Here is a 17,929-nt window from a genome sequence, read left to right on the forward strand (position 1 = left end):
AACATGTTACTCTTTGTCCGTCCGTCCGTCCGTCCGTCCATCCGTCCGTTAGAACATTTATTTCATGTAACATTAATGCTGTACAGCGCAAGCTTGCATCCATATTTGAAAAAAAAAAAAAAATTATCACCTACAACCAGTTGTGAAAACGAAACTATTATGTTACTTTACCTATGGCGATGGTCTTGCATTACTTGAAGATCTGTTGCTAAAAAGGTCTAGTTTTCAACCGAAATTGGACAATTTACACCCTTCATTATATATAATTTATGTCCCTGTGTCTGTGAAATTTTGTCATATATACACTTATATTGGGTCTAACAAGGACAGTATTGATTAATTTGGGAAAAATTCCTATTTGTGTAATTTTTGGACATGTTAGGGTCTTAAGTTTTCTTAAACAATTTCTTGGTTTAAGTTATGGTGTATGTTTCTATAGTTGTCTACAGATTAGTCAGATTATGTGTTATTTGTCCTAATTTTCGCATAAATGTTCATGTGGGGTTTAACAAGGACAATATGGATTTATTTTTGGAAAATAATTTCTGCTTTTTAAAGTTTGAGACAATGTAGATTTAATTTCTGGTAATGGTTTTTTAATTTTAGGTCATCTGAGGAAGAGGTGGATGACCTATTGAAATCTTGATCTTGGTCCGGTGTCATGTGCTGCACACAAACTTTTTCCACAGAGACCTAATATTAGGCTTATCTCTTTTCAACAACTTCTCAATATCCAAGTGGCCTAGGGACATGTTATTGGATCTGTAGCATGCTTGGGTGAAGGGCTGCCAAGTTTGTTCCATTGAATGATCTTGACTTACATTCAAGGTCCCAGGGGTCGAATAGGCTTAAATCTTTAACCAATTTCTTCTCAATAACTAAGAGGCCCAGGGACTTGATATTGGGTCTGTAGCATGCTTGGATGAAGGGGGAACCAAGTTTGTTCAAATGAATGACCTTGACTTACATTCAAGGTCACAGCGGTCGAATAGACTGAAATGTTTAACCAATTTCTTCTCAATAACGAAGAGGCCCAGGGACTTGATATTGGGTCTGTAGCATGCTTGGATGAGGGGGAACCAAGTTTGTTCAAATGAATGACCTTGACTTACATTCAAGTTCACAGGGGTCGAATATACTGAAATGTTTAAATGACTTCTTCTCATTAACCAAGAGGCCCAGGGACTTGGTATTGGGTCTGTAGCATGCTTGGGTAAAGGGGTACTAAGTGTGTTCAAATGAATGACCTTAGCTTGCATTCCAGGTCACAGGGGTCGAATAGGCTGAAATGTTTAGACGACTTCTTCTCAATAACCAAGTGGCTAGGGACTTGATATTGGGTCTGTAGCATGCTTGGGTGAAAGAGTACCAAGTTTGTTCAAATTAATGACTTTGACCTTCATTCAAGATCACATGGCTGGAATGGACTAAAATATTTTTCTATGACTTATTTTCATTAAATAAAATGTTCAGAGACCTGGTATTTGGCTTGTAGCATGCTTGATTTAAGTTTGAAAGAGTTGAATTTGCCAAAACATTTAAAATCACATTTTCAAATAGCTGCAAGACCCTGAGATCTTATATTTGGTCTCTGATACATTTGTTCTTATTCATGTTTATGTATACAAAGGATCACTGGTTAGCAGGTGAGCGATTCAGGTCCATTGGGCCCTTGTTTTCAACATCTATTTCAAAATGAATGAACTGATATTAATGGATTTTTGCTGGAAGCTTCAATACCATAAGATGAACCAAACTTCTGAATTATATGGACCTTAATCCTCTGGGCTCTGAGGGGTTGGCCAAAATGGGTCAAACTGGTTAACAATTCAAGAATCTTATTCACACCAAGTTATGACAGAATCAAGCACTCTACAGAAATGGGGAGGTAGTCAGGTGCTTTGGTAGCACACCACAGAAAGACCATGAGTGCTTTTTTTGTTAAGCAAATAACTCCTGTATTATGATATGCATAAAAAATATGTTATGCATAAAAATAAATGTACATTTTAATTGGTATATTCGTTATCAAGTAGTACATATAGGCTTCTCAAATATTTGTTAAAACTAAAATAAATAAATTTGTTCCGGATTTTAAATTACCGGATTTTTCGAAAGCGTGTTACACATGAAATTTAGTTTTGCCTACATCGAAAAATGGAGGCTTATAATCAAGGTAAGATCACAGGAAAACTTAATGTACAATGTATGTCAAAACAAGATTAATTCTGTCTTTGGGATATAGATATTTAATTTCAAATAGGTTTCAGAAGAAGAAAAATGTGCAGAGAATTGTGTCATTTTGGGTCAAATATAATATTTTGCAATTTTTAAGTTGTTACCATGGTATTCACAGGTCTGAAAGACATAGAAAAAAAATTTTACTTATCCTTCAGAGCTCTATTAAAATTGCAAATGTTCTATAGATTACAGATATATATACTTTATTAGAGGTAATATGTAGGGTTAACTGGCAATGTTTGCATATCTAAAACATGTGCCATATTTTTCATAATTGAGCTTTTTTACTGCACACTGCTACCGTTATAAAAATTGAAATTCGTTACCCTTGCTCATGTTCGTTCGTTTCCTCGTAGATTGCCCTGTTGAATTTTCGAGACTGTGTAGCGTAGGTATATGGTGATTTTAGTTTAAAAAGTTAAAAAGTCACATGGATGGACTATACACAAACCGCACTATGTACATCATGCACGCTTTAAAAAAAACACATTCAGTTCATGTATGTCATTCCTGACGATTTCAAGGTGACGGAGTTTGTCAACATTCTTGTTGTATATATCTTGTTTGTTGAGATTCATATTGCTTTTGCTGGGGTTGACGATGTATCTTTCAGTTGTTGAATAATTTTCTACTCTTATCATGTGCCGCAAGTCGGTAACGTCGTGGGATAGCAAGATTATGTTGTCTGAACATGTTGTATGTGGGATTCTGATATGCCCTCTTGCTGCTCCCTGGTATTTCCCTCTTGATCTAATAGTAGGGGGTTGTTGAAGCTTAAGTAGAGTGTAGTTGACAGTACTCCACCTTCATGGACAGCTGGAGCAACTCTGAAGGATGCTGAGATCTCCCCTTTCCATTTTACTTTAGAAGTAAGACCAGAGTATAAGTTTTAGATCATTAGCTTGTTAGACTATTCAGACGGATGCTATCAGCTTTCTGTGCGTCGAGTGTCATCGACATATGTTTTTTTTGTTTTTTGTTTTTTTGTATCTTTGCCTCATTCAGACATTCCGTTACAATAGGAGCCGAGTTAATTGAGGATGTACCCTTACTGAATCCGGTTTGTAGTCTGGACTGTGTCGGGTTGAGGATAGTGTTATGACGAGAGCTTTATATGTTCTCATGATTTTAAATATAACAGTTGTGACGACCTGTGTTCGCGGTTGAAGCGGTAGTCTTCATTCGGTGTTACAAAACTGGCGAAGTGTTTGTCCAGCAATGGAGTTATTCCTCTGGGGATTTGTAGGTTTTTTTCATTTAGGATGAGAAGCTAAGTACTATTAGAGGTTGTTTTAATTTTTGTCCGTACAAGTTTATGGAACAGTTTTATCGGTCTCCGGTCGACTCCATAATGCTATTGGCTTATTCTTTCCTTTTTCAAGCTGACGGTTTACCGGCAATTTTCCATTTTCACCTTGCAAGTTTGCTCTTTTTTGCTGTTTTTTTTTTTTGTATTTTCTCACTCCATAGCGCTTTCGTTTTGTTTTTCATCCGTACTACAGGTTTATAGTTGGGGATACCTCTGCTAGTAGCTGTAAGAGTTCTTGCTAGTTGTTGTATAGCAGCTATAGTTTAAAGTTCATTAGCTGGTGATTTTAAGTTTTGTAGATTTTTGGCGATTATCAGATTAAAATGTTTCCTTGTCACATATTCACCAGTTCTGTTTGATGCGGACAGCTGTTTCTCTTTGAACTTTGTCGATTTGTAGTTTCACTTGCAGTACTGGTAAATGATCAGAGTGGTTGTCCGAACTGTCCACGAGAACTATACACTTATCTATTCCGCCTGGTCCTTGGAGTTTGCGTGGAAAAATGTAGGTATATCCTTTTGTAGAGTTTGTGATTCCATTCCTTCTCAGAACTCGGTAAGGATTCTGTCTCTGCCATTGTTTGGGCGCAGTTGTAGCGAGGCGTTTAGACCATCGCATGATTGCGTGAGAGTGGAACTTGTTCATTATTCTCTCTATTTGTTGTAGAGTACCCTTGTAGTCACTGTCGGAGGACTTTCATTTCGAGGGCTTGTATACATTAATTATACAAGTAGGAGGGTTTGAATCGAGTTCTAACACAGTGATCTTGTCATTCCCATCCGGTTGTTGAGTGTAGCTAACATCCAATTGTTTATTAAGTAGCGTTGAAACACATCCAAAACGTCTGCGCACTTATAGGGGTGAAATTGGATTTGAATCGACAAATTTGGTATAAAAGTGATAGGAGTGGACTTGAGTAGATGCTCTAGGTAGACCTGATTGCTCTGGACGTTTTTCATAGTGAAGGTTCGTAGGATGATATATCTAGGTTCCGTCGCCACTCGCGGTTTCCAGCACGCGGAGGAAACATCAAGGATGGAGTGGATGCACGGCATGAACATCCCTACATTCCTCAACATCCAGCCGGCTCTGCATTAACATAAGTTATTTCATGTTCGCGATCCTTGAACGTAGTTGCTCTAACTCAGTAAAGTTGCTTCTGTAGGTGTACAGTAGGGTCTTGGGCGTTATATCCTCCATGAAATGTGATACCGTTGTTGGTGGAGGCGGGTAGCCATGACGTCCTCTAAGTTTTGGTTTTGAGTTTATAGGTTGATCTGCGTACGGAGAAGGAGATTACTTTTTCAAGGTCATTCACTTTCGTTTCCAGCTAAGTGATTAACGAGTGCTGGCAAGATTATGTTGTTGTCTGTGTCGTTTGTTTCTTAGTTGTAACGTCTGAACGTTTTGAGCACGGCCCTGTAGAAGATAGAGAGGTTACTATTAGTGACGAGCTTATAGTGTTTTGTGTTATGTTTCTCACTATAAACGACAGTTTTTGAAAGTGTCACCGTTGGTCTTGACATTGGTCTGTATGATATCAAAGGTATACTGTTTCTCGATTGTGTTGGGTATCAAAGGTTTACTGGTTTACTGTTTCTCGATTGTGTAGGATATCAAAGGTTTACTGTTTCTCGATTGTTTTGGGTATCAAAGGTTTACTGTTTCTCGATTGTGTAGGGTATCAAAGGTTTACTGTTTCTCGATTGTGTAGGATATCAAAGGTTTACTGGTTTACTGTTTCTCGATTGTGTAGGATATCAAAGGTTTACTGTTTCTCGATTGTGTAGGGTATCAAAGGTTTACTGGTTTATTGTTTCTCGATTGTGTAGGATATCAAAGGTTTACTGTTTCTCGATTGTGTAGGGTATCAAAGGTTTACTGTTTCTCGATTGTGTAGGATATCAAAGGTTTACTGGTTTATTGTTTCTCGATTGTGTAGGATATCAAAGGTATACTGTTTCTCGATTGTGTAGGATATCAAAGGTTTACTGTTTCTCGATTGTGTAGGATATCAAAGGTTTACTGTTTCTCGATTGTGTAGGATATCAAAGGTACACTGTTTCTCGTACTTTGGGATATTTTGGATCTGTGTTGATGTGTGTTGGAATATTGTTTTTTGATAAAAACGCGTGAATACAGGTATGTTTTCAACTAAATGTATCATCAAATTCATTCAGGTTATTTTCACATTGATTGTTGTATTTGCTGTGTTCAAGGACAAATCGCGTCTAACTTGTGTACAAAGCGTTTTCCTGTGCAACCATGTGAGACGAAATACAAACATATCAATTACATAACTACAGCTAAGTGCCAAAATTTAACACAAATGATGGTAAACGCCCAAATTTGACGCACCAATATTTAACCACCCTATTTTGATCAAAAAACGCCAAAATATCCCAAAGTACGGTACTGTTTCTCGATTGTGTTATGTATCAGTTCTTGTACTTCACCCCTCTCAGGATTAATATCATTTATCTCCAGAATCGAATCCGTAGGACTGGTACATGAGAAGTGGAGGAACTCCGACCTCGCAGTTAGTTGTTTACCCGATAAGCAACTGTATGGATCCTTTCTTTCTTCATAGAATTTCTGGAAATTTTCGTCCAGGTGTTCACAACGAAAGTGATACGATTGCTGACAGATGTCACTGCCTATGTCTTCAGCAACATGAAGATTACAGTGGATACATGCATTTAGGTCAACAGATTGGGTGTTAAACAATGGGTCAATATAGTGTTGGATGGCTAGGATATCGGTTGATATTATACCCTGGGGGTATCCGTTAATAGCATATCACCGCATATGCTGGTCTGCTCATCTGGCTTATCTATACTCGCATTCAGGCACCTATCAATGAGGACAGCGAACTGTTTGTCACGTGTCTTCATGTTTGGTTTTATCTTACTGCATCTATGATGTCTCATTCTTGTATCTAACGATTTCACAGAAGAAAATCGCGAGCAAAATAACATTTGGGTGAGACATATGTAAAAGGTACGTAAAACGTATATAAAACAGTCTTTTATACGGGTTTGAGGGAACGAGGAGCAAATTAAAACAGTGTATTTTCTGTGCGAATGGACCGTAGGGTCTAAACCAAACGTCGAATCGCACGAAGATAAAAAACATAAAAAAATCCCTGAAAATATGTTCATACGTAGTTGAAATTCGTGTGAAAGACTAATAGAGATATGACAGCACATATTAAAAAAAGTTTTTATAGTTAAAATTTTTTGTTAAGGTTCATGTAAATAGTAAATAAAGTTATATTTAATTAGATTAAAAATCACTATTCTGTTGCAATTAAACAGAAGCAACTTGACAAATTGTTAATATGTGCTATTGCTATCCATGGGTCTTGGTTTTGACATTTGATTTATTATGCTACCCGTTAATTTCGGCAAAACAAGCGTAAGTTTCAGGGGAACAAATTAAAGCTCATGCAGATGAGACATATTGCAGAAAATAACCATGCCATTATGGCCTCAAGTGTCTTTCGCAGGTAGTGCAAGCGCTTGTTTGACCAGATTTTACTTTATTAAAGCATAAACGTCGACCCTCTTTTGACCTTGAAATGAAACTGGCGGCTGTAAATCGTCAAATATTTCATGAGCTCCTACCACCACGTCTTCTTTCTTCAGCCTCGTTCCTCATAACGTTCGACCCTATGGAGGGGTAAAGTTTACTGTAGTTTATTGTGTCGCATGCAAAAATGAGGCGACATATATGTATGACTATGTCGGTGTCGGCGGCGTCTGCACAGAGGTTTCCGTACTTACCTTGGGTCATCAAGCTCAAACTTTATGCAGATCTTCCTTACTAAAAGTGCTTGCTTGAAATTGCTTTTCAGGTCAGAAAGTCGAAGGCCAAGGCCACTGTTACTATGAATAGAAAATGTTTCTGTGAAGTGATAATTTGCCGATCAATCTCAAACCAAAGGCATCTGCTTCTAGTAAGTATTGATAGAAAAAAATATCAGCTCCTACTCTTACTAGAAATCTATATCAACAAGGTATAACACTACAAGATCAGACGATGCATCGACTGTGGAACGGAAGTAGGCTATTGTTTGGTCGACAATTATAGTTAGCATGTTTACAAAGCTGTCGACCATCTTCGGCTATCACGACCGCTTTTGATCCATTTTCATATCTTTAAATCATTGTCACACGATGCATTGATAATTAAAGATTCTAAACCAAGGTACGTTACTGAAGTTAGTGCGCATTTTATATTTTAGTCGGATTGAACTTAAATACACAGTTAAGTAAAGCTCTCCCCCACTTCCGACCTTTCGAGCGGTCCACCTTATTGATAAAGTAAGAGTAGGAGCAAATATGTTTTTCTCTATAAATACTAAACAAAAACAGACGCCTGTGTTTCTTGAAGTGAAAAATGTATATTCGTTATCACCCAACTTGCTGTGCAAGTGACACATATATATAATTAGTGAAATTAGAAATGCTACAGCAAAATATTATTTTATGTTTTTGGGGTTTTTGTATTATACATCATCTGTGGAATGTTTTTACCATATTTTGTATTGTAAGCAAAGTCGCAAAAATTGATGAAAACTAGGTGACCGTTAGGGCCATGGGCCTCTTTAAATATAGATCATTGGATAGGGTCAGACAGGCATATTATGCATCCGATTGCTATGCTCCTTTGCTAAAAAGCTCTTATTTGTTTCGTTGTGGGTTGTGAGGGCGATTTATAAGTCATTCTCTTACTAAAAGCTCTAGTTTTGATAAAGTCACGAAAGGTTTGATGAAACTGAATGAGCTTTTATTTACATCGTAAGAAAATGAATTGTTGAAGTTATGGTAAGATTAAAAACGTGACAAAGTTAAAATTAATTATGCAATAGTTCAAAATGAAGGCGTCATTATTAAGAATGACATGACTGTTGAAGTGAAAGACGCCTTTAAATATGAATTAGTAATATAAACAGTACGCTGAACCACATCCTCCAGCGGTTTCGTTCTGGCCATACTTGGGAAATATCGAAAAGTCAGGACAATACAATTGGCATACACAAAACTAAAATATATTTCCTGAAATTGATATTTATTCAACGTTCATGCGGTTTTGGTATAATAAGCTTAGAACAAAAATATATTAAAATGCAAATTAAAGCAATATGTTATATGATTTGTTTTTCTTTATCCAAGTGTTGGTTCCTCATACAGCTAGCACCGCTGCCATAATGTTATTTAGTGACGGATGGAACAAACATTGCAAACATTTTTCGTGGTTAATTTCATTACGTAGATAAAAAAAAGATGTTCAAGACGTATTCTACTGTACAAAGTGAAAACATATTTTGCTCTATATCTGTACAAATATAGATTGTTATAAATGATATATGGGGACTAAATATACTATCATAACATTTTAAAAAGTGCCTTATTGTAATGGAAAGATATTGAAGTACTTCCTGGCATGGTATCGTGCTTTCAATGATCGCATTTGAATAACGTATATACCCTCAAAATGCCATCGTTTAAAAGATAAAAGAGACCGAAAATGACAAGATTCGGCAAGGGTTGATAAAACGTTTTTAAGATGCATGATTTATACCAGAGCAAACATCAGATTAAAAACTCAAATGCTTATTGTAGAAAAAAAAAAACAAAAACAAAAACAAAAACAAAAAAAAACAAAAAAAAAAACCCAAAAAAACGAGAATATAAAAGTTTTTTTCCCAAGCAAATCCACAAGAAACTCAGATACCTTATGAAATATGATATCCGAAAAAACCCAGTTGTATAAATTGTATATTTTTCAAACGCATGTATATATTGACTACTTCTATTGGAAAACAAATCATCCAAAACATTTAGATAAAGACAATTCCCTTTTACAGTTTCAACTATTTCTGTTGTCTGCTGTTTTTATACGTAATAGTCTTATCTACATCAGAACTGGTTAAAACACGTAATCCAAGCAATGTAGAAATGATGTACCATTACACGAGACAGTTAATACACAACATCAAGTAAAGTAAATTAGATCCATAATAATATGTATGAAAAAACAAAACATCAATATGACGCAAATATATGATGTATATAATTGAAGTTAAATATCTTTACTTTTTTCAGATACGTAGTGAACAAGCAAAGCAAATATTGTTAATGAACGACACCAAAGAAGACTAAATCATTAGTCATTAATCGAAGATCGTCAACTAAAGATAATTGTGTCATACGTAGTTTAAAAGTTATGTTTTTTAATGAAAACAAATCACTTTTAAGGAAACAAGATTTCACTGCAAACCTTGCCAGCTAAGGTAGTCGATCTTTAGTTCACCCTTCAAATCTTTACCATGAAAGAACATTATTATGGACTGTAAAACTTGCTCATTCTTGGTAATACGACAAAACAGGATTCCTATTCTTCTTTACACCATAGGTAATGTTTAGTTACTTCACAGTAAGTTTTGCAGGGCAGATTCCCACTCCTGCGTGATGTGGACTAATATATACTTTCCCTAACATGAAGGCGTAACAAAGAAAATCTCAACTCGAGTGTTGGTTTCTTGATTGCCTATAACCCGAGGTTTCGGTATTCAGGATTCTCACCCCGATCGTCGAAGAATGTTTATTTTCTCCAATTAATTTCCTTCAAGTTCTGAAGTAACTGAACCAACATTTTCTGTCTGTATGTAAAGTTTGCGCGCATTTTCTTTCATGTCGCATATTTTTATGTAGCTTTCGAATGGTAACATATTTCTTTATACATTTCCTTTACCTTGGATGTGCTTTACGTTGTATTATGCCTCGTGTACTCAGAAGTTAAGTGAGACTAACTGATACAACTAGACTGGACGACTTAGAACTTTTAAAAAGTGCCTCATTGTAACGGATTGATATTTAAGTTCCTCTTGGTATATTATCGTGCATCCAATGTTTACAATTCAATAACATACACACTCTTTACATTCCATCGTTCAAAACATTGTAGAGACCGAAAATGACTAGATCGGGCAAGGATTTATAAAACGTTTTTAAGATTCTGTATTTATACCAGAGCAAACATCAGTCTAGAAGCTCAAAATGCTACTTGTAAATAAATAAATAAAAATGAAAAAGATAATATAAGTTTTTTTTTTTTTTTTTTTTTTACACCAACTGCGAAGAAATCCAAATTTCATTTAAAATATTATATCCGAGGAAGACCAATCGTATGAATGTTTTTTTCAAATGCATATATATACATGTAGACCATTTCTATTGCAAAATATCATCCAAAACAATTCGATAACGACATCTTCTTGTTGTGAAAAAGTGACTTTCTTTTTGACAATGTTATAATAAACTGTTATGGTATTAAGTCAGTACACAGCCTTATCAACATGAAAGCAACATCAAACACGGTCGTCATTCTTAGCATATGCAATAATATTTATCACTTTATGACATTGTCACATATAACATTACCAACAACATTACCATCTCATAGACTGCGCCCGCGGGTATCAATAATGTGCCACGTGAAGCACAGCTCAGTTGCGGAAACAATCATTAGGTACACGTTTTCTTTTTGAAAAACTAGACGGACAGTTTATTTTTTTGTATTTTCATAATATATAACGTTGAATAATCTTGTGTGGTTTTCTATTATCTTACGCACTATCTTTTTATGCGCGCGATTCATGTTGAATTTGCCATTGTCGAGTTGGCACTTGCCAAGCAGTTCGGTGCTTAAAGTGTTTTGATATGTATTAATCAAGTGTTAACTAATTGAGGTCAAGTTCTTACCGCATTCCTGTCTACTGCGTATTACTTATAGGTAATGTAAGACATGTTTACCGATATATTCATGCTTGCAAACATAAAGACATGTAAATGTTCGTTAGCTTAAAAAGCTATACAGTGTTATGTAATATCTCAACAAATTAAATCGTCACTGCCAAGCCAGAATTTAAGGTATTTCATCCATGCGTGAGTCTGTATAGGAAATAAATTAATTGCTCGGACTCGCCACTTTCCTATAAAAAACTAGAGATAAGAGCATTTTTTTACCCACACGTAGGTAACTCGGTACCGATATTATTTTTGTGATGCAAACGTTGACCTATACAATTGAATGCTCGATGGATATATCTTACACATATGGTGCATATTCAAGTGTTAAACTGGTACAATGTGTAAAGCGTTTTGTCATGGACAGCCACATGAGGAAACCTTCATATTTTCAACTCGTTCCACGACAAGAGAATCGCTCGATTTGTCCAGATAGATGACGCTGATAGGTTGGTATGTCATTGGGGTACAGCATGTCGTCGGTACTGAATTTGTCATTGTGTAATCTATCACCTTACGGTACAAATTCTTCATGTATGCATAATTTGTTGAATGCATGGAGGGTTCCGAAACCGATACGTCACAACTCCCAACGCAGATGTTTGCTTCGTAAGAAGTCGGAAATATGACACTTTGTAAACCAATCTTACTGAATTCAAGAATCCAGGGCTGGAGGTGGCAACGGTCGGATTCTGTTGATGTGCCTGGCATTTTTTCCCCATCAGTTTCACTGGATCTACGATCACGTGCATGGCTGTTTGTTCTCATGAAGGGTTCTGTATCAATGTTTTCAAATACTGCAAGCATTGGCCGGAGACGTTGGACCCGCCGATCACGAGACCGGAAGCGGACGTCGGTTGGCTGCTGGAGCTGTACGTTTACGACCAAATTTGAATGAGCACTGGAAATTTCGGTATCAAGTACATCACTTACATCAATCTTGTAGCCGGAACTTGTGGAACTACCATGTAACACTGCATTTGGGGAAAAAATATAACATTTCGTTTATTATGGTTAACTGAAAAACCCAATTTGAAATAAAATATCGTAACATATTTGTGAATATGAAATTATATTGAGTCATGTTAAGCTGAATTTCATTCACACATATAACATAAAAGTTATCTTTTTTCAATAATATTTCATCCAGTACCTATAATTTATTAAAGAACCTACGCAATGTACATTTATATGTGTTATATATCTATGCATGCATTGGTTTGACATATTTCCATTTTCATCTAGGAATATATTTAATATAATAACTACGCCGATTATATGTTTATATGCTTTTGAAGTGTGAATACATTAATTGTGAACGATAATACGTAATCTTTACATTTATACATTAGATAAGAGGTACTACATTATACATGTAGGTTTTGCATACAATTTTTGGTGAACGTATCTCATACATTGCTTAAATTTGCTTTAAGATATTCATAACATTTGATTATATTTTATCTGCATATCCATAACAGAAAGAAATTTTATAATAGTTTGTTCCAATAGTAATGTATACTGACCTGCCGCGGGGTCACTATCCTGTATTGTTATCCCGTTTATTTCTGTGTCTGAATTGGGGGAAGAAAAGACCATCTCTGCACGGGTAATATTGACATTGGTAGGAATGGAGGAGAGATTGAAGTACAAACGTCTTCCGAAGTTTCCTGTGAAGTAAAGCAAACATGTAGTTTCGAAAAATAGTATACCTTATCCTCAATACAAATAGCTTTTGACAATGTGAAAAATGGTCTGTGATTGGTCGACATAAAAAAAATTTGTCATTGATGAAAAATATGCTTGTTACTGTATAGATGTATCGGCGCATATTAATAAGTGATATTTAAACGAAACAGTATCCTTTGAGGACCATTTACACTGGAAAACAATGATGAATTTTAAAAACGAACAAATATATACACTTTGCACACAATTATTTAAACAAATTAGTATTAGCACAAGCAATGTATGGTAAGATTATAATGCGATTTTGTTATAAATTTTGTAGAATTATCTATATTCGACTTCTTTTCCTTTTCAATTTATATCAGGCTTTAAAATAATTTGTACGTAAGTTACTACAATGTTATATATTCACTAACTCTGTTTAAAGGGGCATTCCTTCATTCGGACATCAGAAACATGCGCAATTTCTATTGATGAAATCAGCGTCCGAACGATGATCATATTTGTACCTCCAATAAACAGAAGATCTAACAGAAAAAATATCAAGATACTAGCCCCACTCGTGAAATATATTTGGTATTACTGAAGACACTGTTAGATATTCTCTATATCTGTAATTTATCCATGACTATATGATATAAGAAAGCTATGAATCAAAACGTAGATAATAATTATAGATTATTTAAAATGTAAAGTCTAATTATGAAATGATATAATCTAGTAGTATATGATAAATAATATTTTATCATATGCGAATAAAAACAAATACAAAAATAACGCCATATATCTATATTATACAAACAAGAGAATTGTGGGGTAGATTTGCCATTGGCTAAACATGTTTTATCCTCAATGAAAAATGATAATTATTATTATAATTGTCATGCTTTCTTATGAAAATGCAGAAAAATACTATATTTGTGACCTACATTGGACCTGAATTTACATAACGGATTTCGTCAATGAAACACAAGAAGTCAATCTTCCGAATTCACAAGGTTATTCTATTCTACTAGTGTTTCTTTGTTCATCGATTTTGTGTGATAATAACGATGTTTACTCGCCAGGAAAAATGCCAAAAAGTAACTACAGTATCCCTTTACACCGAAGTAAAAAGAAAGGTAAACTCGGGGAGATATTACATGAACTCTTCTAAGTTGTCTGAAATACACAGGTATTTTGTATTTCTCTAGTTTTTCTTTGTGCATTTATTGGTTATTTCTTTATGATTTTCTTTTCTATTTTCAATACAATCAGAATTAGTGAAGTGACTTATGTCATGGTAATTAATGTTATAATTTAACGGTCATGAAATATCGGTGAACTGAAGACAAAAAAATATTTGATTTTTTTAATGTACAAACGCATGAAACATCTAGCACCTATTTGTAATGTTCAAACAACTTACCGAACTGTGGATTCAGAAAATGAATAGCTTCACGTGCAGATTTATGACTGAAGTTTTCATCCCTTATTCTTCTTGAAAGATCAGTATCCTGGTTTCTCATGACTTCAAACATATCCAGTTCATACTGCGTTAACGGGCGGCGCAGATAATTGAAGGGTGCCGATATATTCATTTCCGACCTTGCAAAGTCCTGCTCCGGTGATCCATTCTCGTTTAAGATTGGATAACAGTTAACACAAATATCGAAAACAAGCAATGCTAAATACTGGCTTTTAAAAAAATGACTCAAGGATGTCATGTTTTCAGTTCATGTATGCACATCTGATTCATGATGTGGGATTCGGTCCCCTTTTATGGGATGCATTGTGTGACCTGTCACACACAGCACAATGGAAAGGTCAGCAATAGAGCAATGACTACAACATTTTCATTTGATTATCAAAACATCTGTTGTACGCTGTTGACTTGTCATTACATGATCCGCACGTGAAAGGGGGTTTAACAATAAACTCTGATTTGACAACAGTGACAGTAAATTTGAATGACAATAGAAAGTGGGTTATGTATATAGTAAATTTACGTATTAAATGAATGGTGGCACAGATTTAGAATACTGAACGGTATTTCCTGTCTTCAAAAAGACAAAGGTTGTTACATCACCCATAAAGGGTAGTTAAAATAAATTGAAATCAGAAAGGGCTGCTGTAGTATACGTTTCAAAAGTCTGAGTGCATGCTTTTATCACTTAGATTCAAAGGGAATAAATAATTAATTGCTTCCGGAAGAGATGCTATCGTATTCCACAACTATTTTCGGTGTATAGGTTTTGGTCAGTTAATTTCAGTTGTCGGTGTTAATTATATATATATCTTTACTATGGTTGCCTTTTTATTATTTTATGCGTGACAAGAAGTGTATATCCTTTCGGCGATGGAGTCAAATGACTCAATTATGGGATTAAAACTATCCCATTCTTTATTGTAAAGCGAGGTTACATGCTTTTGAGTTCCACGACACCCCTTCTGAATTTTAATGTTTAATATTATTGACTTATCTTAGAATGACTAAAGAGCTGTATGTTGCAGTTCTACACTCATCATTTGGACAGTGTATACTCACTGAATTTATATTTAAAACCACTTTTGCGTATATTGTGCGATCCCAAACTAACTCACTAAATTGGCCATAATCTTGATTATGATGACATGTTTTTACAGACTAGAGACAGACCAGCTGGAAAAAGACTCACTTTTGTAATAATTTTTTGGGGTTTTGATTCTTTTCTTTTCATGACATCTTCTTGTTGTAAATATCACCAACATATTAGTAGTTCGGTAAAACATTAGGTGATGTGAACATATCGAATGTATAATGTCTACTGATGTCCCGCAGTTTTGCCCTTCAACAAATAGCTGTATGATAAGTTTTTATAGTGCTGTACTTAACTGATATCAAAATGACCTATTTACTCCAGTATTTTGTTTATAGTTCTTTAATACGTAAACTGTAATGATGCGATACCCAAAGCACTTTAAATGTAATCTATTTTAGTTATATATATATTTTTAAGTTACGTTTGCATCGGTTTGTTCTTACAACTAGTCATGAACAAAACCCACAAGATTGCTTTATTAGTAAAATAAAGTCAAAGTCCACCAGTCGGGTGGCCATTTCTATACACTATTTCGTTGGCGTTGTTCTTATTATGACGGAGAGGCATACATATGACAAAAGTAGTACGGGTTTGCAGACACATTGATGACTTATATCGTTAATTATTACATATTACATTTACCTGCGGACCCACTCTGTTGAGGCCTTAATGCGTTTGCTGGCATTTTCTCAGGCCGGTTTGTGTTTTCTGTTCCGGGTCATTTTCGCGACTAGTATTTGAAAAAATAATATACGTAAATATTACATGAAACCATGTTTATATGTAAATTATAGTTTTGAATAACAGCTGGTGCGTCGGAAAATAATAACAGTCCGATACATTGCCGAAAGAATTGCGCGCGGATAATTAATGAGTGGATATTTAGAAACGTGAATGTCATTTGTAGAATTAGATTAGTAGATGTGCCTAATAGTCATTTGGTCCTCGGTTCCCAGCACCTTATTCTGGTTTTAAATCTCATTGTGGACGCCTATATACAAATCAATTGTATAGTGTTAAAGATCAGTATATCGGACACTCGGTGTTGTTATTCAAGATTTCATAAGACAATTGGACATGTGTAAACTACGATATAGATGATTTTCTCCCTCACTTTGTCGCCATTTTTGCCTCCAGCCAAGGAGTGGGCGAACAACATTCAGGCGTTGGATTAACTGTCGACTCTTTCCCCTTTACCAAGTTACCATGGAGTGATGCATGTCGATGAAGCAACTTAATAAAAACAATTTGAGTATATATTGAGAAATAAGACTTTCTACACATGCTATATGATGTGTCCGGTGGTTCCGTTGACATCATCACATCGAAAATGAAATCGAGAGGATGATTGAATTTCTGATCGACTACATCTTTGTTGTGTTTGGTGACTAGATCTTCCAAGTCTGTTGGCGTAACCATGGGAACAATCTGTGCCTCTGTGTCGGCCGACTTGGTTTTGTTTTCATAAGAGGCTGATTACATTGAAGAACTCATTAGAACAGGTAACAGACACCTTCAAAATCCTTCAATGTATATTTTCAAAAATCTTTTTTTTTATTTTTAGAAAAAAAAAGACAAATGGTGTCAGACAGAGCCTTAAGTCCTATAGTGTATTGATGATGTGCTATTTTAATCAATAAATGTATTGACCATATCGAAAGGATATATGTAAAACTTAAAATCAGGAACACTACATACACTTCAACATCAGCCGATTATCTCGATACTTACCTACATGTACAACAGACAGGGTTATAAGTAAGCTGTATGATAAGCGAGATTTTCCATTTCTAGATACTCCCAGTAGAAGAATATTTCCGAATGAGATACTGATGTCAGCTGTAAAACTTTCCACGATTTCTATCGACCTCTCATTCTATGATACATTTGTTTATCCTGATATAGATGAATTCCTATCACTAACAATGGTACATATGTACCAAGATGAGTGCAAACAGAAAAAATGTGTATAACAACATACCTGATCGCCACAACAGTGACGGATACAATCACGCCACGCCATTCACACAGATGTCCTAAAATTCCACCTGGTACATTACAGTGTCTACCGACATAAAACATGCAAAGGTCAATTAAAAACAGTGTAGCGGTTGTGAAGCTATTTTACATGTAAACCTTGTTTTTGGTTTTTGTTTGTTTTCTTTATTGTTCAGTCTTCATTATCTCTGGCAAGTTGAAGTAACGTTGTATATACCTATCACTTACTTGTAGTGTAAATGTATTAGGATATGTTCACACAGAACAGATCTCAGGTGTATTTATAACCTATAAGAACCAGAGAATAAAACACATTG

At 35.2% G+C, this 17,929-nt stretch overlaps 1 protein-coding gene across 1 annotated transcript; it reads right to left on the reverse strand.

The window, feature by feature from the left end:
- Positions 1 to 8,427: 8,427 nt before the first annotated feature.
- Positions 8,428 to 14,626, reverse strand: LOC117325787 (bone morphogenetic protein 2-like). Its single transcript, XM_033882242.1, has 3 exons — positions 14,462 to 14,626; positions 12,891 to 13,034; positions 8,428 to 12,338 (listed from the first exon to the last, which is right to left on the reverse strand). Exons 1-3 carry the CDS (start codon positions 14,571 to 14,573, stop codon positions 11,722 to 11,724), a joined length of 873 nt encoding a protein of 290 aa, XP_033738133.1. The 5' UTR covers positions 14,574 to 14,626; the 3' UTR covers positions 8,428 to 11,721.
- Positions 14,627 to 17,929: the final 3,303 nt, after the last annotated feature.

This window comes from Pecten maximus, chromosome 4 (assembly GCF_902652985.1).
Source record: "Pecten maximus chromosome 4, xPecMax1.1, whole genome shotgun sequence".
NCBI lineage: Eukaryota > Metazoa > Mollusca > Bivalvia > Pectinida > Pectinidae > Pecten > Pecten maximus.

Bases quoted from the DNA above. Each gene is read 5' to 3' on its own strand.
- LOC117325787 (XM_033882242.1), bottom strand. From the start codon at position 14,573: ATGTTTGAAGTCATGAGAAACCAGGATACTGATCTTTCAAGAAGAATA. The intron at 13,035-14,461 runs GTAAGTTGTTTG...TTTACTTCACAG, and splicing joins TTTTCTGAATCCACAGTTCG to GAAACTTCGGAAGACGTTTG. The intron at 12,339-12,890 runs GTCAGTATACAT...CCCCAAATGCAG, and splicing joins GGATAGTGACCCCGCGGCAG to TGTTACATGGTAGTTCCACA.